Genomic DNA, 26,084 nt, shown 5'->3' with positions numbered 1-26,084 from the left:
GGGCCCTCTCGGTAATGCACATCACTTAAGCCTTGCAAGCATTGCAACTAATGAGTTAGTTGTGGGATGATGTATTACGGAACGAGTAAAGAGACTTGCCGGTAACGAGATTGAACTAGGTATTGAGATACCGACGATCGAATCTCGGGCAAGTAACATACCGATGACAAAGGGAACACCGTATGTTGTTATGCGGTCTGACTGATAAAGATCTTCGTAGAATATGTGGGAGCCAATATGAGCATCTAGGTTCCGCTATTGGTTATTGACCGGAGATGTGTCTCGGTCATGTCTACATAGTTCTCGAACCCGTAGGGTCCGCACGCTTAACATTTCGATGACAGTTATATTATGAGTTTATATGTTTTGATGTACCGAAGGTTGTTCGGAGTCCCGGATGTGATCACAGACATGACGAGGAGTCTCGAAATGGTCGAGACATGAAGATTGATATATTGGAAGCCTATATTTGGATATCGGAAGTGTTCCGGGTGAAATCGGGATTTTACCGGAGTACCGGAGGGGTTACCGGAACCCCCGGAGGTTAATGGGCCATAGCGGGCCTTAGTGTATATGAGGAGAGGCGGCCAGGGCAAGGGCCGCGCGCCCCTCCCCCCTAGTCCGAATAGGACAAGGAGAGGGGGGCGCCCCCCTTTCCTTCCTCTCCTCCACCTGTTTCCCCCTTCTCCTATTCCAACAAGGAAGGGAGGGAGTCCTACTCCCGGTGGGAGTAGGACTCCTCCTGGCGCGCCTCCTCGCTGGCCGGCCGTGCCTCCCCCCTTGCTCCTTTATATACGGGGGCAGGGGGCACCCCAAGGACACAACAATTGATCGCTTGATCTTTTAGCCGTGTGCGGTGCCCCCCTCCACCATAGTCCACCTCGATAATACTGTAGCGGTGCTTAGGCGAAGCCCTGCGTCGGTAGAACATCATCATCATCACCACGCCGTCGTGCTGAGGAAGCTCTCCCTCAACACTCGGCTGGATCGGAGTTCGAGGGACGTCATCGGGCTGAACGTGTGCTGAACTCGGAGGTGCCGTGCGTTCGGTACTTGATCGGTCGGATCGTGAAGACGTACGACTACATCAACCGCGTTGTGCTAACACTTCCGCTTTCGGTCTACGAGGGTACGTGGACAACACTCTCCCCTCTCGTTGCTATGCATCACCATGATCTTGCGTGTGTGTAGGAATTTTTTTGAAATTACTACGTTCCCCAACAGTGGCATCCGAGCCTGGTTTTAGGCGTTGATGTTATATGCACGAGTAGAACACAAGTGAGTTGTGGGCGATATAAGTCATACTGCTTACCAGCATGTCATACTTCTGTTCGGCGGTATTTTTGGATGAGGCGGCCCGGACTGACATTACGCGTATGCTTACGCGAGACTGGTTCTACCGACGTGCTTTGCACACAGGTGGCTGGCGGGTGTCAGTTTCTCCAACTTTAGTTGAACCGAGTGTGGCTACGCCCGGTCCTTGCGAAGGTTAAAACAGCACCAACTTGACAAACTATCGTTGTGGTTTTGATGCGTAGGTAAGAACGGTTCTTGCTATGCCCGTAGCAGCCACGTAAAATTTGCAACAACAAAGTAGAGGACGTCTAACTTGTTTTTGCAGGGCATGTTGTGATGTGATATGGTCAAGACATGATGCTAAATTTTATTGTATGAGATGATCATGTTTTGTAACCGAGTTATCGGCAACTGGCAGGAGCCATATGGTTGTCGCTTTATTGTATGCAATGCAATCGCCCTGTAATGCTTTACTTTATCACTAAGCGGTAGCGATAGTCGTAGAAGCATAAGATTGGCGAGACGACAACGATGCTATGATGGAGATCAAGGTGTTGCGCCGGTAACGATGGTGATCATGACGGTGCTTCGGAGATGGAGATCAAGGTGTTGCGCCGGTAACGATGGTGATCATGACGGTGCTTCGGAGATGGAGATCACAAGCACAAGATGATGATGGCCATATCATATCACTTATATTGATTGCGTGTGATGTTTATCTTTTATGCATCTTATCTTGCTTTGATTGACGGTAGCATTATAAGATGATCCCTCACTAAATTATCAAAGTATAAGTGTTCTCCCTGAGTATGCACCGTTGCGAAAGTTCTTCGTGCTGAGACACCACGTGATGATCGGGTGTGATAGGCTCTACGTTCAAATACAACGGGTGCAAAACAGTTGCACACGCGGAATACTCAGGTTAAACTTGACGAGCCTAGCATATAACAGATATGGCTTCAGAACACTGAGACCGAAAGGTCGAGCGTGAATCATATAGTAGATATGATCGACATAGTGATGTTCACCATTGAAACTACTCCATCTCACGTGATGATCGGACATGGTTTAGTTGATATGGATCACGTGATCACTTAGAAGATTAGAGGGATGTCTATCTAAGTGGGAGTTCTTAAGTAATATGATTAATTGAACTTTAATTTATCATGAACTTAGTCCTGGTAGTATTAGCATATCTATGTTGTAGATCAATAGCTCGCGTTGTTGCTTCCCTATGTTTTATATATGTTCCTAGAGAAAACTAAGTTGAAAGATGATAGTAGCAATGATGCGGACTGGGTCCGTGATCTGAGGTTTATCCTCATTGCTGCACAGAAGAATTATGTCCTTGATGCACCGCTAGGTGACAGACCTATTGCAGGAGCAGATGTAGACGTTATGAACGTTTGGCTAGCTCAATATGATGACTACTTGATAGTTTAGTGCACCATGCTTAACGGCTTAGAATCAGGACTTCAAAGACGTTTTGAACGTCATGGACCATATGAGATGTTCCAGGAGTTGAAGTTAATATTTCAAGCAAATACCCGAGTTGAGAGATATGAAGTCTCCAACAAGTTCTACAGCTAAAAGATGGAGGAGAATAGCTCAAGCAGTGAGCATGTGCTCAGATTGTCCGGGTACTACAATCGCTTGAATAAAGTGGGAGTTAATCTTCCAGATAAGATAGTGATTGACAGAATTCTCTAGTCACCATCACCAAGTTAGTAGAACTTCGTGATGAACTATAATATGCAAGGGATAACAAAAACAATTCCCGAGCTCTTTGTGATGCTGAAATCGACGAAGGTGGAAATCAAGAAAAACATCAAGTGTTGATGGTTGACGAGACCACTAGTTTCAAGAAAAGGGCAAAGGGAAGAAGGGGAACTTCAAGAAGAATGGCAAGCAAGTTGCTGCTCAAGTGAAGAAGCCCAAGTCTGGTCCTAAGCCTGAGACTAAGTGCTTCTACTGCAAAGGGACTGGTCACTGGAAGCGGAACTACCCCAGGTATTTGGTGGATAAGAAGGATGGCAAAGTGAACAAAGGTATATTGGATATACATGTTATTGATGTGTAATTTACTAGTGTTTATAGCAACCCCTCGTCATTGATACTGGTTCAGTTGCTAAGAGTAGTAACTCGAAATGGGAGTTGCAGAATAAACAGAAACTAGTAAAAGGCAAGGTGACGATGTGTGTTGGAAGTAGTTCCAAGATTGATATGATCATCATCGCACACTCCCTATACTTTCGGGATTAGTGTTGAAACTAAATAAGTGTTATTTGGTGTTTGCGTTGAGCATGAATATGATTTGATCATGTTTGTTGCAATACGGTTATTCATTTAAATTAGAGAATAATTGTTGTTCTGTTTACATGAATAAAACCTTCTATGGTCATACACCCAATAAAACGGTTTGTTGGATCTCGATCGTAGTGATACACATATTCATAATAATGAAGCCAAAAGATGCAAAGTTAATAATGATAGTGCAACTTATTTGTGGCACTGCCGTTTAGGTCATATTGGTGTAAAGCGCATGAAGAAACTCCATGCTGATGGGATTTTGGAATCACTTGATTATGAATCACTTGATGCTTGCGAACCATGCCTCTTGGGCAAGATGACTAAAACGCCGTTCTCCGGAACAATGGACCAAGCAACAGATTTGTTGGAAATCATACATACTGATGTATGTGGTCCGATGAATATTAAGGCTTGCGGCGGGTATCATTATTTTCTGACATTCACAGATGATTTGAGCAGATATGGGTATATCTACTTGATGAAACACAAGTCTGAAACATTTGAAAAGTTCAAAGAATTTCAGAGTGAAGTGGAGAATCATCGTAACAAAAATAAAAGTTTCTACGATATGATCGCAGAGGTAAAATATTTGAGTTGCGAGTTTGGCCTTCAGTTAAAACAATGTGAAATAGTTTCACTACTCACGCCATCTGGAACACCACAGTGTAATGGTGTGTCCGAACGTCGTAAATGTACTTTATTAGATATGGTGCGATCTATGATGTTTCTTACCGATCTACCACTATCGTTTTAGGGTTATGCATTAGAGACAGCTACATTCACGTTAAATAGGGCACCATCTAAATCCGTTGAGACGACACCGTATGAACTATGGTTTGGCAAGAAACCTAAGATGTCGTTTCTTAAAGTTTGAGGTTGCAATGCTTATGTGAAAAGGTTTCAACCTGATAAGCTCAAACCCAAATCAGAGAAATGCGTCTTCATAGGATACCCAAAAGAAAATGTTGGGTACACCTTCTATCACAGATCCGAAGGCAAGATATTCGTTGCTGAAAATGGATCCTTTCTAGAGAAGGAGTTTCTCTCGAAAGAATTGAGTGGGAGGAAAGTAGAACTTGATGAGGTAACTGTACCTGCTCCCTTATTGGAAAGTAGTTCATCACAGAAACCAGTTCCTGTGACACCTACACCAATTAATGAGGAAGCTAATGATGATGATCATGAAACTTCAGATCAAGTTACTACCGAACCTCGTAGGTCAACCAGAGTAAGATCCGCACCAGAGTGGTACGGTAATCCTGTTCTGGAGGTCATGTTACTTGACCATGACGAACCTACGAACTATGAGGAAGCGATGATGAGCCCAGATTCCGCAAAATGGCTTGAGGCCATGAAATCTGAGATGGGATCCATGTATGAGAACAAAGTATGGACTTTGATTGACTTGCCCAATGATCGGCGAGGCATTGAGATTAAATGGATCTTCAAGAGGAAGACGGACGCTGATAGTAGTGTTACTATCTACAAAGCTAGAATTGTCGCAAAATGTTTTCGACAAGTTCAAGGTGTTGACTACGATGAGAGTTTCTCACTCGTATCTATGCTTAAGTCTGTCCGAATCATGTTAGCAATTGCCGCATTTTATGAAATCTGGCAAATGGATAAACAAAACTGCATTCTTTAATGGATTTATTAAAGAAGAGTTGTATATGATGCAACCAGAAGGTTTTGTCAATCCTAAAAGTGCTAACAAAATATGCAAGCTCCAGCGATCCATCTATGGACTGGTGCAAGCATCTCGGAGTTGGAATATACGCTTTGATAAGTTGATCAAAGCATATAGTTTTTATACAGACTTGCGGTGAAGCCTGTATTTACAAGAAAGTGAGTGGGAGCTCTGTAGCATTTCTGATAAGTATATGTGAATGACATATTGTTGATCGGAAATAATGTAGAATTATTCTGCAAAGCATAAAGGAGTGTTTGAAAGGAGTTTTTCAAAGAAAGACCTCGGTGAAGCTGCTTACATGTTGAGCATCAAGATCTATAGAGATAGATCAAGACGCTTGATAAGTTTTTTTTTTCAATGAGTACATACCTTGACAGGATTTTGAAATAGTTCAAAATGGAACAGTCAAAGAAAGAGTTCTTGCCTATGTTACAAGGTGTGAAGTTGAGTAAAGACTCAAAACCCGACCACGGCAGAAAAATAGAAAGAGAATGAAGAGTGATTCCCTATGCCTCAGTCATAGATTCTATCAAGTATGCTATGCTGAGTACCAGACCTATTGTGTACCTCACCATAAGTTTGGCAAGGGAGTACAATAGTGATCTAGGAGTAGATCACTGGGCAGCGGTCAAAATTATCCTTAGCGGAATAAGGATATATTTCTTGGTTATGGAGGTGAGAAGGAGTTCGTCGTAAAGAGTTACGTCGATGCAAGCTTTGACACCGATCTGGATGACTCTAAGTCACAATCCAGATACATATTGAAAAGTGGGAGCAATTAGCTAAAGTAGCTCCGTGCAGAGCATTGTAAACATAGAAATTTGCAAAATACTTATGGATCTGAATGTGACAGACCCGTTGACTAAAATTATCTCACAAGCAAAACATGATCACACCTTAGTACTCTTTGGGTGTTAATCACATAGCGATGTGAACTACATTACTGACTCTAGTAAACCCTTTGGGTGTTGGTCACATGTTGATGTGAACTATGGGTGTTAACCACATAAAGATGTGAACCATTGATGTTAAATCACATAGCAATGTGAACTAGATTATTGACTCTAGTGCAAGTGGGAGACTGAAGGAAATATGCCCTAGAGGCAATAATAAAGTTATTATTTATTTCCTTATATCATGATAAATGTTTATTATTCATGCTAGAATTGTATTAACCGGAAACATGATACATGTGTGAATACATAGACAAACAGAGTGTCACTAGTATGCCTCTACTTGACAAGCTCGTTGATCAAAGATGGTTATGTTTCCTAGCCATAGACATGAGTTGTCATTTGATTAACGGGATCACATCATTAGGAGAATGATGTGATTGACTTGACCCATTCCGTTATCTTAGCACTCGATCGTTTAGTATGTTGCTATTGCTTTCTTCATGACTTATACATGTTCCTATGACTATGAGATTATGCAACTCCCGTTTACCGAAGGAACACTTTGTGTGCTACCAAACTTCACAACGTAACTAGGTGATTATAAAGGTGCTCTACAGTTGTCTCCAAAGGTACTTGTTGGGTTGGCGTATTTCGAGATTAGGATTTGTCACTCCGATTGTCGGAGAGGTATCTCTAGGCCCTCTCGGTAATGCACATCACTTAAGCCTTGCAAGCATTGCAACTAATGAGTTAGTTGTGGGATGATGTATTACGGAACGAGTAAAGAGACTTGCTGGTAACGAGATTGAACTAGGTATTGAGATACCGACGATCGAATCTCGGGCAAGTAACATACCGATGACAAAGGGAACAACGTATGTTGTTATGCGGTCTGACCGATAAAGATCTTCGTAGAATATGTGGGAGCCAATATGAGCATCCAGGTTCCGCTATTGGTTACTGACCGGAGACGTGTCTCGGTCATGTCTACATAGTTCTCTAACCCGTAGGGTCCGCACGCTTAACGTTTTGATGACAGTTATATTATGAGTTTATATGTTTTGATGTACCGAAGGTTGTTCGGAGTCCCGGATGTGATGACGGACATGACGAGGAGTCTCGAAATGGTCGAGACATGAAGATTGATATATTGGAAGCCTATATTTGGATATCGGAAGTGTTCCGGGTGAAATCGGGATTTTACCGGAGTACCGGAGGGGTTACCGGAACCCCCCGGGGGTTAATGGGCCATAGTGGGCCTTAGTGGATATGAGGAGAGGCGGCCAGGGCAAGGGCCGCGCGCCTCTCCCCCCTAGTCCGAATAGGACAAGGAGAGGGGGGCGGCGCCCCCCCCTTCCTTCCTCTCCTCCACCTCTTTCCCCCTTCTCCTATTCCAACAAGGAAGGGAGGGAGTCCTACTCCCGGTGGGAGTAGGAATCCTCCTGGCGCGCCTCCTCCCTGGCCGGCCGCACCTCCCCTCCTTGCTCCTTTATACGGGGGCAGGGGGCACCCCAAGGACACAACAATTGATCGCTTGATCTTTTAGCCGTGTGCGGTGCCCCCCTCCACCATAGTCCACCTTGATAATACTGTAGCGGTGCTTAGGCGAAGCCCTGCGTCGGTAGAACATCATCATCGTCACCACGCCGTCGTGCTGACGAAACTCTCCCTCAACACTCGGCTGGATCGGAGTTCGAGGGACGTCATCGGGCTGAACGTGTGCTGAACTCGGAGGTGCCGTGCGTTCGGTACTTGATCGGTCGGATCGTGAAGACGTACGACTACATCAACCGCGTTGTGCTAACGCTTCCGCTTTCGGTCTATGAGGGTACGAGGACAACACTCTCCCCTCTCGTTGCTATGCATCACCATGATCTTGCGTGTGCGTAGGAATTTTTTTGAAATTACTACGTTCCCCAACATCTTGATGACCCAAAAGTATAGGGGATCTATCGTAGTCCTTTCGATAAGTAAGAGTGTCGAACCCAACGAGGAGCAGAAGGAAATGACAAGCAGTTTTCAGTAAGGTATACTCTGCAAGCACTGAAATTATCGGTAACAGATAGTTTTGTGATAAGGTAACTTGTAACGGATGGCAAGTAATGAAAGTAAATCAGGTGCAGCAAGATGGCCCAATCCTTTTTGTAGCAAAGGACAAGCCTGGACAAACTCTTATATGAAGGAAAACCCTCCCGAGGACACATGGGAATTATCGTCAAGCTAGTTTTCATCACACTCATATGATTCGCGTTCGTTACTTTGATAATTTGATATGTGGGTGGACCGGTGCTTGGGTACTGCCCTTCCTTGGACAAGCATCCCACTTATGATTAACCCCTCTTGCAAGCATCCGCAACTAGAAAAGAAGTATTAAGGTAAACCTAACCATAGCATTAAACATGTGGATCCAAATCAGCCCCTTACGAAGCAACGCATAAACTAGGGTTTAAGCTTCTGCCACTCTAGCAACCCATCATCTACTTAATACTTCCCAATGCCTTCCTCTAGGCCCAAATAATGGTGAAGTGTCATGTAGTCGACGTTCACATAACACCACTAGAGGAAAGACAACATACATCTCATCAAAATATCGAACGAATACCAAATTCACATGACTACTTATAGCAAGACTTCTCCCATGTCCTCAGGAACAAACGTAACTACTCACAAATCATATTCATGTTCATAATCAGAGGGGTATTAATATGCATAAAGGATCTGAACATATGATCTTCGACCAAATAAACCAACTAGCATCAACTACAAGGAGTAATCAACACTACTAGCAACCCACAGGTACCAATCTGAGGCTTTGGGACAAAGATTTGATACAAGAGATGAAGTAGAGTTTTAGAGGAGATGGTGCTATTGAAGATGTTGATGGAGATTGACCCCCTCCTGATGAGAGGATCGATGGTGATGATGATGGTGATGATTTCCCCCTCCCGGAGGGATGTTTTCCCGGCATAACAGCTCCGCCGGAGCCCTAGATTGGTTCCGCCAAGGTTCCGCCTCGTGGCGGCGGTGTTTCATCCCGAAAGCTTGCTTCTAATTTTTTTTCCAGGGTGAAAGACTTCATATAGAAGAAGATGGGCACCGGAGGCCTGCCAGGGGGCCCACGAGGCAGGGGGCGCGCCCAGGGGGTAGGGCGTGCCCCCACCCTCGTGGCCAGGGTGTGGGCCCCCTCTGGTTGATTCTTTCTCCAGTATTTTTTATATATTCCAAAACGTGCCTCCGTGAAATTTCAGGACTTTTGGAGTTGTGCAGAATAGGTCTCTAATATTTGCTCCTTTTCCAGCTTAGAATTCCAGCTGCCGGCAGTCTCCCTCTTCATGTAAACCTTGTAAAATGACAGAGAATAGGCATAAGTATTGTGACATAATGTGTAATAATAGCCCATAATGCAATAAATATCGATATAAAAGCATGATGCAAAATGAACGTATCAGTGTCCACCATGGATGTTGTCGGTAGTGGGCGGAGGGATCCTGGGTGGACGGAGGAAGTGTTGGTGGGGGTTGTGATGTTCTACGATGTCCAGGCGGCGGCCGAAGAGGTACAACAACGGCGGCGGACTAGAAGGGTGTGGATGGAAAGTAAGGGGGAGCAGGGATGGAGTAAAAGATAAGTGAACCAGGATGGGGCGTTTGAGTGGACCGGAGGTGTTGGAGTCCTACATGACGGCGGTCTGGACTCCCGCAAAGGCCCCTCATCCAGTTTGCTTCTGATTTGTGAGAAAACGTACGTACGGACCGCTCCGCGGACCGACAGGGTACCATGTTGGATAGAAGAATGGCCCCAATAGCTCGGTCCTGATGGATGTGGCTGGTTAGTGGGTCATTGAAGATGCTCTTAAGGGTAAGGAGTAAAAATGGAAAGAAAAACACAGTCGATTATATTAGTCACTTCGTCAGCTCACCATTAGTTGACGCCGCCAGAGCTTGGACGTTCCCAGCTCTGTGATCTCACTGGTGCTACCATTCAGCGCCTCACCCACCTCCATGCAGGTTCTCAGTATGCCGTGCTCTGCTTTTGCTCGCTTATTTGTTCATGCATTCCACATTATATTTTTGAAAAGGATCGGATTTATTATAAAAGTTTAACGGAAGCCTAAAAATCTTAAACATAATAAAAATTACATCGAGATTCCGAGACCATCAAACGACCACTATTGCCTTCAGAATGAGCCGTCGATGGGCTGCTGTCACCACCTACCGGACCCAGCTTGACCTTATCAATCACAGATAGGAAGCCATCATGCACGTGCTCCTAAGGACCAGCGTCCTGGAGCCACAACCGTCGTCGTCGAATTCTTGCGTAGATCTGAAGCACCTAACACCAAATCTGGCCAGATGACGAGAAACCCTAACCTCGCCGTCCCAAGGAGATGGTAGGAATCCCGTGCGGAGCTCCATCGACTATGTCCAAACGAACAAACTCGAGGGGGTCGAAACCTGGAAGACAAACTCGAAGAAGAAACACCATCATCCACCCGAGCGCCGCACCTGCGTGGACTAAATGCCCTAACCTCAACTACTAAGCGGAGCGGAGACACCGAGGTTCCCCTCCCCGCCACCGGCCGTCGGAGCGACAGGTAGAGGGGAGGCGGATCCACGGGCTCAAGGTGAAATCTGGACGTGAAAGTTTTCCAATGGAACACTATTTAGCATAGTGGCTTAAGTTAAGTGTGAGGAATCAAGGTCCCATCAGTGATTCTAAATATACCAAGCCAGTAATACCTCATAAATTATGAATTTTGTGAAAGCATGAAGACACATATAGATATATAAATATACACACGGATCTGAAATTGTCAGATCCGTTGGACGAAGTCTATACAACAAGTGAAGCATATTTTACACCATTGGGGGTCGTGTAACTGGGTGCATCGCAGCTTCCTCTGGACGTCGTCCAGCGCGTTGGTTAAAAGCGGCATTGCGCGCGTCGTCCAACGCGCTGGTTAAAAGCCGCGCGCGGGCGCCCGCCAACTGCCACCCTTTCCCTCCCCCGCGCCTCTTCCTCGCCTCTTCCCGTGCCCCGCCACCGCGCCTTCTCCCCCGCCTCTTCCAATTCCCTGCCGCCACTGCGCCTTCTCCCCCCGCCTCTTCCAGCGCCTTGTCATGCCGCCGCGCCCCCGGAGCAGCTCGGGCTTCCGCGGCGGCCGCCTCCACCCCTCCAGCGTGTATTATGCGGAGATCCACTCCGGCGATACACGCTTTGGGCTCGAAACGTTATATTTTGCAGTGCCTGCTGGTGCTATGGCGGCTAAATTTTTCAGCGCCTGGTAAAGCAAATTAAACACTCTCCTGCGTGCGCTAAAAAGCTATTTCGGCGCTGAAAAACAAATTTAGCGGGCGCGCAACTGTGTGCCTGTTGGAGATGCTCTTAGGCCCTTGTGTATATAAACCGTTATCCAACAACATCTATGACTAATACTCCATCGGAGACCCAATATACAGCACGTGTCTCTAAGTATTAGCTAAAACATGGCATTACATTAAGCAAAAACAAAATTAAGCTGAGGCCATCTGCAAGTCAGTTGTTTATGGTGTTTGATAGTTCAAGCAACAAAAATGCAGCACACAAGTCAAGTCTACAAGATCACAACATCAACATAACGAGATGGATGTAATTCCAGTCAAACAAAATAAGCACCGATAATTGATTGGTGGCTAATGGGGCAGTTGTATTTCTCAATCCATAATTCTCATCTTCCGCTTGGCACCACCTATCTTGATGGATGGTTTGGAACAGATATTTGAAATAAACCTATATTCGTCTTTCAAGTATTACAAGTGTACCCGATGAAGAATTTCATCACATGTATATCTGAAAATAAATGCAAAGGTTCATATAAAATGACAAACGTCTCGCCGATTGGTCCTGGTGAGAAATATATATCCATTAAAATGAAGCATCACATATTAATTTAAGAGTGTTTATCCAGAACGACAAAGTTCAGTAGAAAATCCTTATATTTCGGATAACTTCGCATAATCCAGGGCTCTCTTTCCTTCTAGTTTGTTTGAGAAATAAAGTCTTAAATACTCTCCTACTTTCATTGTCTTGTATAATATCTTCTGTTCTGCAGTTTCCAACATTGGTGAAATAATTCCATCATAGTTTGGGATTTGAAATGCTGATATGGATAGTCGCTCCTTGTGGGGATTGATGGTGACCCTGTGCTCAATGCTCTTGTACTTCCCATTTGTCATAATCTATAAATAAGAAATAGATTGGATTCAACAAATATCAAGTTTCTCATCTATATCCTTGAAAATAGTAGTTTCTCAATCGTATAAAATTGGAAGTAGTTTGAGACTACACATGACATTGTCTAGGGAAAAGTAATATATACACCATTCAACTATTCCTTTGTCTAGAGTGTACCGTCCATCCCCCGAAAAAGATGACATCGCTTGTAAGGCCTTAATTTTTTTTGTCTTATTTGATAAAGAATTTACAGAAAAAATAGAAGAAGACAGCAGAAAAAATGTTGAACACTAACAAGCTAATTTTCGTTTATTGCAACATAATCCTATTGAATATTGAATATTAACAAGCTGATTTTCATTTATTACAAGACAATCCTATTGAGAACCAGAGAATAGGAACAATAACCTAGTACCTTGTACAAAGAGAAAACAATGAGTCTTTTCTTCAATTAAGAATGAGCTTTCTCAACTAAGTTTCCTAGATGTTGTGTGAGGGCTACAAAGGTGGCTCGATGACTCGCTTGTTTGCTTAGGTGGACAATGTACTTTTTCTGCCCTCAAACTCCCAAAACATTTAGAAACAACCCTAAGCAAAAATCCTGCTTATTTTTTCTAGACCAGCATATGACCTGGTAAAATTAACGATTTAATATGTGATACATCAATTGAGAAGTGCTTTTACAAACCCAAGTAGCAGAGCTATTTAGCACAAGATGACATGTCGGACATACGCACTTTCAATTGGTGTCAGAGGGATGGGTGTGTGAGCGTGTAAGCACATCTGTATCTTAGAGTTTCATAAAGGAGATAGTAAGTTATGAAGTTGAGGATTTCTCCCACCCAAACACATATAAGGATTGCAAAGTTTTTACTAATTTTTATACCATTTAGTTTCAGATGCTATACTACTAGGTTAATATGTCTTTAGAAGCATACCTCAAGAAGGTCGCCCACATTCACCAATAGTGCATCACAATGTGGTTTCACGGGAATCCATGCACCATGCCTTCTAATTTGTAAGCCTTGAACTGAATTAACTTCTAGCAGAATAGTTAGAAAAGATCCATCGGAATGCGGTGACAAGCCTAGAACCTTTTCTGGGGTTGACGTGCATGGAGGGTAGTAGTTCATCCTGAGAAATTGAGACGCATGTTTGTCTCCCACCAATTCCGGATCAACATCTAGTGTTTTTGCAATCAAGATGGCAAGAGAACGCGTGAATTTCATCACCTCTGAAGAGTACTGTTCAATACAATTCCTGGGATCATAAAAATATTAATGTTTCTCTGTTAATGATGGGCTTTGGTAGATATTGAAATATGTTGGACTTATATGACCAGACCTAGCTTGTTTTTGTACCAAGTACAAATAACAAGCCCAATAAAAAATTCATTGCTTGTATAGTCCCCTAGTCGGCCCTTTGCTGGTCATTACCATGAACCATAAAAACTCGGTTGCTGGATATTGATGCTGAAATTTTACCCAGAAGACTTGATATCAATTTGTTTTTCATAGAACAAATAATATTCATTAGTTCCTATGGCTGATTTTAGTAAAATTTGCACTTCTAAGTTTCATAACGAACAATATTCAACCAAATTGTCTAGGGATAGGTAGAACATCAACAATAAACGCAACTATCTTTTCTAGGTTGTTGTGAGGTTAATTTAGTTTGGTGAGGCTGGTGTCATATCTATACCTATGCATAAACGTAAAAGCTATATCATAGTAGTTTACTTTGAGAGATGCGTAACATTGGAAAGGAATGAAATGATACGGCCAACATAAATGTTTGGTACTCTTCTCTTTGGAGTATGAGTGTATATTAAAAGGGTAATGCATTTTTTACATGTAATAATGTAATAAACACACAACAGATGGATCATATGCATAAGAAGATGAATAAATGTCAAAATGACGCTTCAAAGACCACACCACAAATATGGCACACTATATCGGTGAAAGCAAGTTCTTAGTTCAAAACTTGACACGGTCAATCCATTTACCAAAAGATCACATGCAACCATGTCAATCTTCTAAGGTTTAAGTATCCAATCTCGAACCAACTTGAGCGCCTTTGCCAAATTAATATATTTGCTTAATCTGGTGCATAGAATAGAAGGTAGCAGGCATTTTCCTTCTCCTTTCTTATACATTTAGATATCCCAAGCATACAAAGTCTGACCTGAAAGTATGAGGTTGACTTGGCCAGTAGCTCATATCACGAGCTTGGGGTGGTTCAATGAAGAGGGCAAACCTGTCACCCCATTCTAGCTTTTGATCATCAGAGACAACAAACACTTGGCCATACCCTTGAAGATCCCCTAGGCGTTGAGCGTATTCATTCTTAACTTCGAGGGGGAGTCGAAAGAAATTTTGAATGTCCTGCTTTATACCCATTATGACTTCATCCGGTATTCCATGATTTACAACCTGAAAGCACAATAGTTGGACAAACAATAATGCTTTATCAAACACATTTTCAAGGGAAGGAATTAATGAATCTACAAACTAATATGTAGAGAAAAGTATGGTTTTTCTCTCTAGACTAATTCCGGATTTTATCTTTGAAATCCAATACTAGATATCTTTGACCCTATACTTTTGAAAGTGGCTAATCTGGTCCCTAACGACAATCGGAGCAATATGACAAATTGCAATTATTTCCCCCATGTGATGACCGAGTTGCACAAAAGTATGATAAATTATGAAAAAATACCAGGAAAAGCATTCGAGGGAAGAAAGTAATAAAATTGGAAGATGTGAATAAATCTAAGAATTCAAAAAATAACTATATGAACTGAGATTTTTAAAAAGAAATATTCTAAAAAAGTGACTGAAGATATTTGGAATATTAAGTTGATAATAATAAATATAGAAAATGAAACCATAAATAACCAATGATCAGGTTTATATAGGATCAGTCATCCTCAAATTTACAAGAGATGTCGTATTTAAGAATTTGTAAGACCTTTTGAAGTAATAGATATTACAAGTGAGTCTTGAATCAATCTCAATTACTACCACATTATAGACGTTACAATTTCTTAAATCCAACAATATTTTCTGAGGAGGGCAAGGTTAGAGATCGAGTTTAGAATAAATCTCTATATACTACTGAAAAAATAAGTAGCGTTTCTTTTCCTGCTAGGCGGAACTTTTCGTCAACCGGTTTCCCCCTCCACCATGTCTCCATTGTCAGCTGGTTTTTTTTTTCACCTTGCCATATTTGACCACAGCTTCCCAGTATACCGCTCAATCACATTAATTTACTTGTTTTTTTTGCATCAATTCCACTTTAATTTACTTATCAAATTTATCATCAGACTATAGGGTAGATCACGGACAGATTTGATTAACATTTATTTGGACAATCACATTAATAAGGGCAGATAAATCACGAGTTAACACACTAGAATATTTATATCTCGTCGCAACGCACGGGCATTGTCCTAGTTGGTAAAAAAAAACACAAGCTGGGTGAACAAAATTATTTGTTTACTCGTAAAGTCTGTCGGGCTTCAAGTATCTCATCAACTATCCTAATGAACAACAACCAAAAAAAGACTATCTCTACGATCGAAGGTAAAGACCCAGACCCCAAATGTCTCCAGGTTGCCCACGGAGATACAATACCCATTATGAAGAAATATAAATTGTAGTGGTCGGTTAATATTGGCCTCAAGTACCTGAAAGAAGCCCCACTCCGCGCAGGCAAATCTGAGCTTGGCGATCTCTGCTTCAGCGGACTCGGCGCTCAAGAGCTTGCTGAGATCGATCACCGGAACCTCGTCGGACAGCTCAGGGAGAACGGCATGTGCGTCGATGTCCGGCTGGATATACCGTCCGATCTTGTCCACCGTCAGCTCGCCGGCGGACGCCACCAGAGCCTGCACGCTCGTCACGGGAAGCGATGTTCCCACCTTCGACCACCCGCCGGCGCTACCACTCGCTGCCTCCGCCTCCATCGGTGTAGCTACCTAGTTCTCCACGACGGGTCTCGCTAGTCAGGTTACAGCCATCGATCAGGCTATTATATACTCCGTAGCAGATTGTTAACTGAAATGTAATGTCAACTCCTGCTAATGACGCTGGGGCGGACAGAAGGTGGGCATGTGATGATTACATGTGCACACATCACGATGTGAACGGACGGTCAGAGTAGAGCGTACTCCCTCCGTTTGGTATTGGTTGTCGCTGATTTAGTACTACAATTAATATAAAACAGAGAAAGTACCATGAAAGTCGACCACGATTATATCTTTCGGACTCAGAAAATGCGAATGATTCCTTGACCGGCTCGTCCGGGAAGCGCCGATGCTAAAAAATAGGGTAGTGATCTGCGCCGGTGCACCGGCCCAATCGTTGGGCCGGCCAAGGCCCAGCCGTCCGATCCGCGAGCTTGAGCCGTCAGATCTGTTCCTCGAGCCCCCTTCCCCCGCGTTGACTTCTTCCTCTTCTTCTTCACCGCGTCCTCACCCCAGCCGCTCCTGTCGCCGGCGACTAGCCCCCTCACCTGGACCTCCTCCCCCCTAGTCCCACGCTGCTGGATGCGCTCTCCGTCCCTGTCGCCGCCGGCCGCCGTCCCCGTCCCCGTCGCCCCCCGTGGTCCAGCAAAAAGCCCCATCGCCCCCTCGTAGCAAAAAATGGCGCCGTCTTGAAGCACACCGGCACCCCTTGTCGTCGCAGCACCTAGCAGCCGCCGTCGTCGCTGGACTGTCGTGTCGCCGACGCAGCTCTCAACATCGCTGCTCGCTGCCATTGGCGAGTCAGGTTGAAGCTTTTTATCTCATCGGTTGAAGCTTTTCTCTATGCCTGTTGAAGCTTTTCTCGCGGATTGAAGCTTTCCACCGTGCCAATTGAAGCTTTTTTCACCTAGCTTGAAGCTTTTTTCACAAAGGGTTGCAGCTTTTTACTCTGCGGTTGCAACAAAAACACAGATAGACGCCATGGTCGTTGTTGAGGAGGATTTTCTCAATCTCTGTTTGAAGCTTTTTCATCTGTGGGTTGAAGCTTTTTGTCAAAACGGTTGTAACTTTTCCTGTATTTCGTTGTCTGGTTGAAGCTTTTTTATCTAATGGATGTAGCAAAAACCTCCAACGGTAGTAGCAAAAGCCTGCTACGGTTGCAGCAAAAAAAAACATTGTCGTCCTCGCGAGGTCGTAGCTCTGCCTGATGGATGTAGCAAAAAGCTTTGCCGGTAGTAGCAAAATCCAACAACGGTTGCAGCTTTCCCTTGTTGTGCAATGCCATTGAAGCTTTCTATGTCTATGGTTGAAGCTTTTTCCAACGGCTGTTGAAGCTTTTCTAGGTGACGGTTGCAACACTTGTATACGCGGGAGGATCCGGGCATGGCTGCAGGCAGCCATGGCGGCCGGCGAGGGAGCGCCTGGCCGCCGGCGATGGAGGTCGTGGTCACCCAGTCGCAGCCCGGGGGTAGGGGGAAGGGGGGGAGGGGGAAGGGGGGAGGGGATGCGCCCGCGTGAAGGCTTGAGGTAGGGGATGGATCTGGCCATGAAGGCAGGCAGCCATGGCAGTCGGCGAGGGGAGCCTGGCCGCCGGCGAAGTAGCTCGTGGTGGCCCAGTCGCAGCTCGGGAAGAGGGGAATGGATGGGGAAGGGGTGGGGAGGAGGGGGCAGAAGAAGAGGGCTTCCGCGCGCCCATGAAGGAGACGCGAGGAAGGGGAGACCGGCCCAATGTTTGCGCCAGTGCCCCGGCCCCAAACACTTTCCTAAAAAATATGCCCGTCAGCTAATGGCCGAATTTAATGCACTGGCCACTTGCAGATCTGCGGTGGCGTGATTCAAACATGCCTTTGCACCATCACTCTGAAGTATTTTTAACTGATATACCATCTTCAATGTGACGTCCATATCAAACACTGTATCCGTCTGCGAAATGGTGGGGATCAATCAGTAAGAAGTGATGTGAGAGCCGGACATTCAACCGTCGCAAACATTTCAAACGGGATTTCAACAAACCGGATAAATTACATCAAACACGACAAAAGTAAACACTGTAGGCATGAACGATAAATAGCATGCAAACATCTTTAGTACAAGAATAGTTCAAATTCAACAAGATTACCGGATGTTCAACAAGTTTTCCCATATGATCAATTTCAAATTGAGCGGTACTAGAATAATCAGAGCCGGCACATGTCCTCCCACGCAGGCTACCCGTTGAGTCCCATTCAACAATGTATGTGCGTGAATGGCCTGTCCTCGGTCTTGTAGTACATCATGGCCGAGCATGCAAGCTATACAACTTGTAGAGCGGCATTGAGTGAATGAATGAATTAACCAACATGTAGAGCGACAAGAAGCAAACTTTTGATCTCCATGGATGCGAGCAATGGCCACATTGCCTCCACACATTTTAACCGCGCTGCAAAACTTCATGATCTTAATAGTGTACCATCTATGCCCTAACGACCTCACATTGCATTCATTGATGATGTGCATACCTTAGGGCGCAAAGTGATTCCATGCATGAAACGAACCATGCATGCGCCACCAAAAGACAAAGCCCCTTGAGTTCATGCCTACAAAGTCTGTAGATACAGCCAACCACACAGCACAAAATAACTCATCCTTCTCCACCGAGTACCCCACCATCGTGCTTAATCTAGAAAACAACATGGAACTCGAAAATAAGCTCAATCACATTTGACCGAACACCTGCCGGGCGTGGGGTCCACCATGGATGTTGTCGGCAGTGGGCAGAGGGATCCTGGGTGGATGGCGGAAGCGTTGGTGGGGGTTGTGATGTCCTACGATGTCTAGGCGACGGCCGAAGAGGTACAACAGCGGCGGAGGATGAGAAGGGTGTGGATGCAAAGCAAGGGAGCAGGGACGGAGTGGAAGAGAAGTGGACCAGGATGGGGGATTTGAGTGGACTGGGGGTGTCCGAGTCCTACATGACGACGGTCTGGACCCCGCAAAGGCCCCTCCCCCAGTTTGCTTCTGATTTGTGGGAAAACAGACGTACGGACCGCTCCGCGGACCGACAGGGTACCACGTTGGATAGAAGAATGGGTCCCGACAGCTCAGTCCTGATGGATGTGGCTGCTTTGAGGGTCATTGAAGATGCCCTTAAGGGTAAAGAGTAAAAATGGAAAGAAAAACATCGTCGATTATATTAGTCACTTCGTTAGCTCGCCAGTAGTGGACGCCGCCAGAGCTTGAACGTTCCCAGCTCTGTGATCTCTGGTGCTGCCATTCAGCGCCTCCACCACCTCCATGCAACTAGTTACTCCCTCCGTTTCTAAATATTTGTCTTTTTAGAGATTTTAAATGGACTACCACATACGGATGTATATAGACATATTTTAAAGTGTAGATTCACTCATTTTGCTCCGCATGTAATCACTTGTTGAAATCTCTAGAAAGACAAAATTTAGAAACGGAGGAAGTAGTTCTCAGTATGTCGTGCTCTGCTTTTGCTCGCTTATTTGTTCATGCATTCCGCATTATATTTTTGAAAAGTATTGGATCTATTATAAAAGTTTATTGGAAGCCGTTGGACGAAGTAGGTAAGTCTGAGGAATCAAGGTCCTACCAGTGATTCTAAATATACAAAGCCAGTGCCTCACAAATTATGAATTTTATGAAAGCGTGAAGACACATAGATATATAAAGATACACACGGATCTGAAATTGTCAGATCCGTTGGACGAAGTCTATACAGCAAGTAAAGCATATTTTACACCGGGTTGGTGTAACTAGGTGCATCGCAGCTTCCTCTGGATGCTTATCATCAGCTGACTTCGAGATTATCTTTTCTCGCAATTTTATAAAATGCTGACTCCAGACTCTCGCAATATACTAATCTTCGTTTTGATCTTTCTTACGTAGTATAGCCATTTCTGACTCCATACGCTAGCTATTAGTATATAACTGTTAGTTGAGGTTGCAACTTGCTAATCTTTTTCTGTTTGATTCGATCAAACAGAACGGAATTATTAGTTAAACTGCGGTCTCACAAGAAAGATGTGAATGATGATTCCTCGATCGGCTTGACCGGAAGGTCCTCTGATCCCTACGTTTGGACGTAACGACGCTAAACAATGCCCGCTTGGAACCAAGAACGCCTGCTGAGCCCATCTGCAGGCCGGTCTGTTTTACAGTCTTTTGTACTACAGGCAGCAGCAATACTCTGGCACAGGTCAAGTACTCTACTCTACAAGATCAGAGCGTAACCATAAATGAGATGGTTGTAGCTCCGGTTAACCAGAATAAGCACCAACAATCGGTTGGGTGGCTATTGGGGCTGTTGTTTCCCAATTTGTTATTATCATCTTCCCTTTGGCGCCAACCTTCTTGCTGGGATGAAACTGTTTTCGTCTTCCAAGTATCATCACAATTGTGACAGAAATTCAGCATATGTATATCCGAAAATACATGAAGAGATTCAAATGAAGTAACAAACATCTCGGTGATTAGTCCCGGTGAGAAACATATATCCATTAATCATCAAATAGTATTTTAAGAGTGCTCATCTAGAACGACAAAGTACGGTAGAAAATCCTTATATTTCGGATAACTTTGCATAGTCCAGAGCTCTCTTTCCTTCTAGTTTGTTTGAGAAATAAAGTCTTGAATACTCTTCTACTTTCAGTGTCTTCTGTATTGGGATAACCTCTTCGTGCATGTCTAGAATGATAAATTAGAGTAGACAATCCTTATTGGGATAACTTTGCATGATCTAGGGCTCTCTTTCCTTCAAGTTTGTTTGTGAAAAAAAGTCTTGCATACTCTTCTACTTTCACCGTCTTGTATAACAACTTCTCTTCTCTAGTTTCCAAAATTGGTGAAACTATTCCATCATAATTTGGGAGGTGAAATGCAGACACAGTTAGTCGCTCCTTGTGGGCATTTATGGTAACCCTGTGCTCAATGCTCTTGTACTTCCCATTTGTCATAATCTATAAACAAATAAGTAAACTAAATTAGACAAATATCAAGTTGCTCATCTATATCCTCGAAAAACAGTTCCTCATATAAAGTTGAAAGTAGTTTCAGAACTACACACGACATTGTCTAAGAAAAACTTCCCTATACAACATTCAACTATTGCTATGCCTAGAATACACCCCTAATCTCTAGAAAAAAGGTACCTTTTGTCTTATTTGATCAAGCTTTCTTGGAATTAATAAATAGAAAGAAGTAGTACGGAAATTATTGAACATTAGCGAACTATTTTTCATTTATTGTAAGATGATCTGAATGACAATAAGAGAAAAGGAACAATAGTATTCAAGTAGCTTGATTAAAGAGAAACTAGAATGAGTCTTTTATGTGGCCTATAATGAGCTTTCTGAGCAACGTTGGCTTGATACTGGGCGAGGGCTACAAAGGTGGTTGATGCATCACTTGTTTGGCTGGGTGGACATCTTACTTTTTTGCTCTCTAACTTCAAAATTATTTAGAAACAACTCTAACCCAAAATCGTGGTTATTTTTCTGGAGTGGCATACAATGTGCTACAATTAATAACGTAACATGTGATAAATGAATTGAGAAGTACTTTTACTATCTCGGGTGGCTGAAAAACTTAATACCCAATGGCAAGCCAAATATAACCGCTTTCATTTGGTCAATGTGCTTGGGCGTGTTAAAGTTTGTCAGTCAAAAAACTTACGGAGTTGAGTTTTTCTCTTCACTAGGCACATATAAGGATTCTAAAAACATTATTTCCCTATTTTATATAACATTTAGTTTGAGATGTTGTATGACTAACTTAACATGTCTCAAGAAGCATACCTCAAGAAGGTCACCCACATTCACCAATAGTGCGTCGCGACATGGTTTCACGGGTATCCATGCACCATGCCTTCTAATTTGTAAGCCTTGAACTGAATTAACTTCCAGTAGAATAGTTAGAAAGGACATGTCAGAATGCGGTGTGAAGCCTAGAACCTTTTCTGGCATTGGCGTGCATGGAGGGTAGTAGCCCATCCTGAGAAATTGCGCCACATGTTTGTCTTCAACCAATCCGGGATTAAGATCTAGTGTTTTTGCAACGAAGACGCCAAGAGAATGAGCAAGTTTCATCACCTCCGAAGAGTACTTTTCAATAAAATTTCTGGGATCAAAAGAAGAATAATGTTATTGATGCCATTGATAGATATTGAAATAATTTGGGCTTTATATGACCGGACTTAGTTGTGTTAGTTCCAAGTACAAACTATACACCTCGGCCTGAATTTTTGTTATGCGTTGCCATGTACCATAAAAAGACTCTCTTGCTAGCTATTCATGATGAAAATATTACCCTGAAAGACTTAATATCAATTATTTTTTTGCCAGAATACTTAATATTTGTTAGTTCCTCTGTAAGATTTTTAGATTTATGAGTTTTTCAATACAAAAGTTCCATAAATAACTTTTTTTGGATTCAACAAAAAAATTCAGGGCTAGGTAGGACATCAACAATAAAGGCAACAAATTATTTGTAGGTTGTTGTGGCAATGTCTAATTTAACTTGGTGGGGTTGGTGTCATTTCTATACCAATGTTCAAATATAAAGAAAATATCTTAGAAGTTTACTACTCTACTTTGAGTCCTTAGCATAGTTAGGAGTATAAAGTGTTGTGTGTATGAATTGTAAAAGGGTACTCAGGGTCAAAGAAGTGAACATCTCAATCTGCGTTGCTGTTGAATTGATGAGATGCATAACAATAAAAAATAACAAAAAAATAAGGCCAACATAAATTTTTGGTACTCCTCCTCTTTGGCCTATGAGTTTATGTTATGAGGCTAATAAATGCTTTACACGAAATGAACACGTAACAGATGGTAGCAGTGAAAAACGTGCTTTTACCTCAAAATTACATAGAATGTCAAAATCATGTTTCAAAGGTCACACTCACAAAAATGGCGCACTGTAGCAGTGGAAAACATGCTCTTATCTCAAAATTGACATGTTTGTCCATTTTATAAAAAAATTATGTGTAACTAAGTCAATCCTGTAAATTCTAGAAATCTAATCACCATTGAACTCGGGTGTTGGGCCAAATTAAGTAAGCTGCTAAACTTGATTCTTTGAAAAGAAGGAAGGCGTTTTTATTTTCCTTTCTTATCCATATAGATATCTCAAACATACAAATTAAAGTCTCACCTGAAAGTATGGGGTTCACATGGCCAGTAACTCATATCACGGGCTTCGGGTGGCTGGGCGAAGAGCGCAAACATGTCACCCCATTCTAGCTTTTGATCATCAGAGACAACAAACGCTTGACCATAACCTTGAAGATCCCCTTGCCGCTGAGCATATGCATTCTTAACATCGAGGGGGAGTTGAAAAAACTTCTGAATGTCATGCTTCATACCCATGATGACCTCATCTGGTATTCCATGATTTACAACCTGCAAAACTCAAAAGTTGGACAAACAGTCATGCTTTATCAAACATAGTTTTTGAAGGATGGAATGATTGAATCTAGTCATTAATGTTTTGAGAAAAGTATACATTTTCTATCACTAGACTGGTTCCAGATTTTGTCCTTGAACTCTGATACCAAATATATCTGACCTTCAACTTTTGAAACATGACTAATTTGTACCCTGGCCACAATCAAAAGTAGTATAACAAATAAAGCCATGATGATTTCCCCCATGTGGCATTCGAGTTGCACAAAAACTGAATAAATTCGAAACAAATATATATATAAAAGAAAAAACATTCAAGGCAAGAAAGTCGTAATATTGGCAAGTGCGAATAAATCTGAATAATCAGAAAATAAAATAAATAAGCAAACATTAAAAAATTAGAAATATTCTGGAAAAGTCGCCTTAAATTTTAGAAAGAAGAACACTTTTTCTTTCATGTATGTATGATACAAGTGAGGACATATAAATTAAACTGGTTAAGTTCATTACTTGAGTGACGCACCTGAAAAAATCCCCACTCCGCGCAGGCAAACTTGAGCTTCGCGGCCTCTGCCTCGACGGACTCGGGGCTCGAAAGCTTGCCGACGTCGATCACCGGAACCTCGTCGGAGTGCTCGTCGAGAACAGCGAAAGCGTCGATGTCCGGCTGTATGTACCGCTCGATCACCTCGGCCGTCAGCTCGCCGGTGGACGCCGCCAGGGCCTGGACGTTCCTGACGGGAAGCGTCACAGCCAGCTTCGACCACCTGCTCTCGCTGACGCTGTCACTCGCTCTCGCTGCCTCTACCTCCATCAGTACAGAAATGTTGTTCACTACGTCTTGGCGCTCTCGATAGTTAGCTTACTTTTGCTTGCTTATTTGTAGAGAAGGATCCAGCCACCGATGAGGCTATTATTTGTAGAAGAGTGATAGTTACGCTGCCATGTTACATGAAAGGAGGTAGAAGATGCGAATGGTTATTCCTCGATCGGCTCGTCCGGAGGGCCCTCTGATCCATGTGTTTGGACGCACCGATCGATGCTAAAAAGAATGCCCCGGCGGCTAATGGCCGAATTTTACAGGCTTGGAATAGTTTTGCACTGATACACTTGCAGATCCGCTGTGCCGTGGTTAAAACAGGCTTTTGTACAGGCAGTCATCTCCCATCCCTGGAGAATCATATTTGACCGAAATCACTAATTGAGCAAAACTTCCGCGTTTCACACAGAGAAGAAGACAGCGACCGATGTAAAATGGGCAAGCCCATTATATATATAGGTAGCTAACATACTACAGGACCTGGGTTTGGGGAACCGTCTAGAAGGTTCTTGAACTAGTTTTCTTTTTATCTGCTGTTTTCGGGTTCTTCTTTTTTAGTTATTTCTGTTTCTTTTAGAAAACAATTTTTTTCCAAAAAGAGTATTATATCAAAATTTTCTAAAAACTATTGGATTTAAAAATGGTTCGCTTTTTCAAAAATATGTTCGGAATTTCAACAATTGTTTGTATTTCTTTAAAAACTGTTTGAAATTTCGAAAATTGTTCAAAGTTTTTAAAATTGTACACGCTTTTGAAGAGATGTTAGAAATTTCAAAATTGTTCGCTTTTCCAAAAGTTGTTCAAAAATTTCAAAAAAAACACAAAATATTTGAATTTTCAACAAATGTTGGTGTTTTCAAAAATTGTTGTCAAAATTTTAAAACATGATGTCTATAGCGTCAGGTTGCTACAGTGTTCCAACCACTGCAGGCAACGGAGCAGGTAAAGTGATCTCTATAGTGCGCGCTAAAATGGGTTGGCCTAGTTCGGACACTCCCCTGTGCTGAAGCCCGACAACTTGACGCTAAATGCATCATATAGGGACTCCATAATCCTTGTCACTCGAGGGCGAACTTTATGTTATGTGAAAGAAAGCTCAGGCCCGACATTAATAATGCATCTTTTGCGGGTAAATTAATTAATGATGTCCCTGAAACAACGAAAAAAATACAATGTGCTACGGCTTGCTTACACAAAGGTCCACACACACGCGACAAGATTATGACAACTGGCTTACACAAAGGTCTACACGCACTTGGACGAATTATTGTATGGACTTGGGTTGGTGCTTTATTTATAAAGCAAGGCAAAAGTCTATTTCAAGCAAGCCTAACCAACTAAACTAGGGATGCAGAATAAGGGGTAAGCCATGCCGAAGAAAACACAAGGGTGAAGTAGCACCATCTCAGAAGGCTGAGTCGTTGATGCAAAGAACGGAACAACCAAACCGACAAGGACACACCATCCTGCCGACAATCTTTGTCAC

At 43.1% G+C, this 26,084-nt stretch overlaps 2 protein-coding genes across 2 annotated transcripts; both read right to left on the bottom strand.

The window, feature by feature from the left end:
- Positions 1–12,131: 12,131 nt before the first annotated feature.
- LOC109765932 (2-oxoglutarate-dependent dioxygenase 11-like) lies at positions 12,132–16,375 on the bottom strand. Its single transcript, XM_045232796.2, has 4 exons — positions 16,097–16,375; positions 14,593–14,840; positions 13,344–13,665; positions 12,132–12,410 (listed from the first exon to the last, which is right to left on the bottom strand). The coding sequence occupies exons 1-4, from the start codon at positions 16,373–16,375 to the stop codon at positions 12,165–12,167; spliced, it is 1,095 nt and encodes a 364-aa protein (XP_045088731.2). The 3' UTR covers positions 12,132–12,164.
- A 4,370-nt stretch (positions 16,376–20,745) lies between these two features.
- Positions 20,746–24,592, bottom strand: LOC109765929 (2-oxoglutarate-dependent dioxygenase 11-like). Its single transcript, XM_073506802.1, has 4 exons — positions 24,302–24,592; positions 23,528–23,775; positions 22,171–22,492; positions 20,746–21,333 (listed from the first exon to the last, which is right to left on the bottom strand). Exons 1-4 carry the CDS (start codon positions 24,590–24,592, stop codon positions 21,091–21,093), a joined length of 1,104 nt encoding a protein of 367 aa, XP_073362903.1. The 3' UTR covers positions 20,746–21,090.
- Positions 24,593–26,084: the final 1,492 nt, after the last annotated feature.

Source organism: Aegilops tauschii, chromosome 2 (assembly GCF_002575655.3).
Source record: "Aegilops tauschii subsp. strangulata cultivar AL8/78 chromosome 2, Aet v6.0, whole genome shotgun sequence".
Lineage (NCBI taxonomy): Eukaryota > Viridiplantae > Streptophyta > Magnoliopsida > Poales > Poaceae > Aegilops > Aegilops tauschii.
The sequence above is the reverse complement of the archived record's forward strand: the minus strand, read 5'-3'. Positions and strand labels throughout refer to the sequence as shown.

Excerpts from the sequence above, each read along its gene's own strand:
- LOC109765932 (XM_045232796.2), bottom strand. The coding sequence starts at position 16,375 with ATGGAGGCGGAGGCAGCGAGTGGTAGCGCCGGCGGGTGGTCGAAGGTG. Across the intron at positions 13,666-14,592 it reads AGTCAACCTCATACTTTCAG|GAATTGTATTGAACAGTACT; the intron begins GTCAGACTTTGT and ends TTATGATCCCAG. Across the intron at positions 12,411-13,343 it reads ATGTGGGCGACCTTCTTGAG|ATTATGACAAATGGGAAGTA; the intron begins GTATGCTTCTAA and ends TCTTATTTATAG.
- LOC109765929 (XM_073506802.1), bottom strand. The coding sequence starts at position 24,592 with ATGGAGGTAGAGGCAGCGAGAGCGAGTGACAGCGTCAGCGAGAGCAGG. Across the intron at positions 23,776-24,301 it reads CGGAGTGGGGATTTTTTCAG|GTTGTAAATCATGGAATACC; the intron begins GTGCGTCACTCA and ends TGAGTTTTGCAG. Across the intron at positions 21,334-22,170 it reads ATGTGGGTGACCTTCTTGAG|ATTATGACAAATGGGAAGTA; the intron begins GTATGCTTCTTG and ends ATTTGTTTATAG.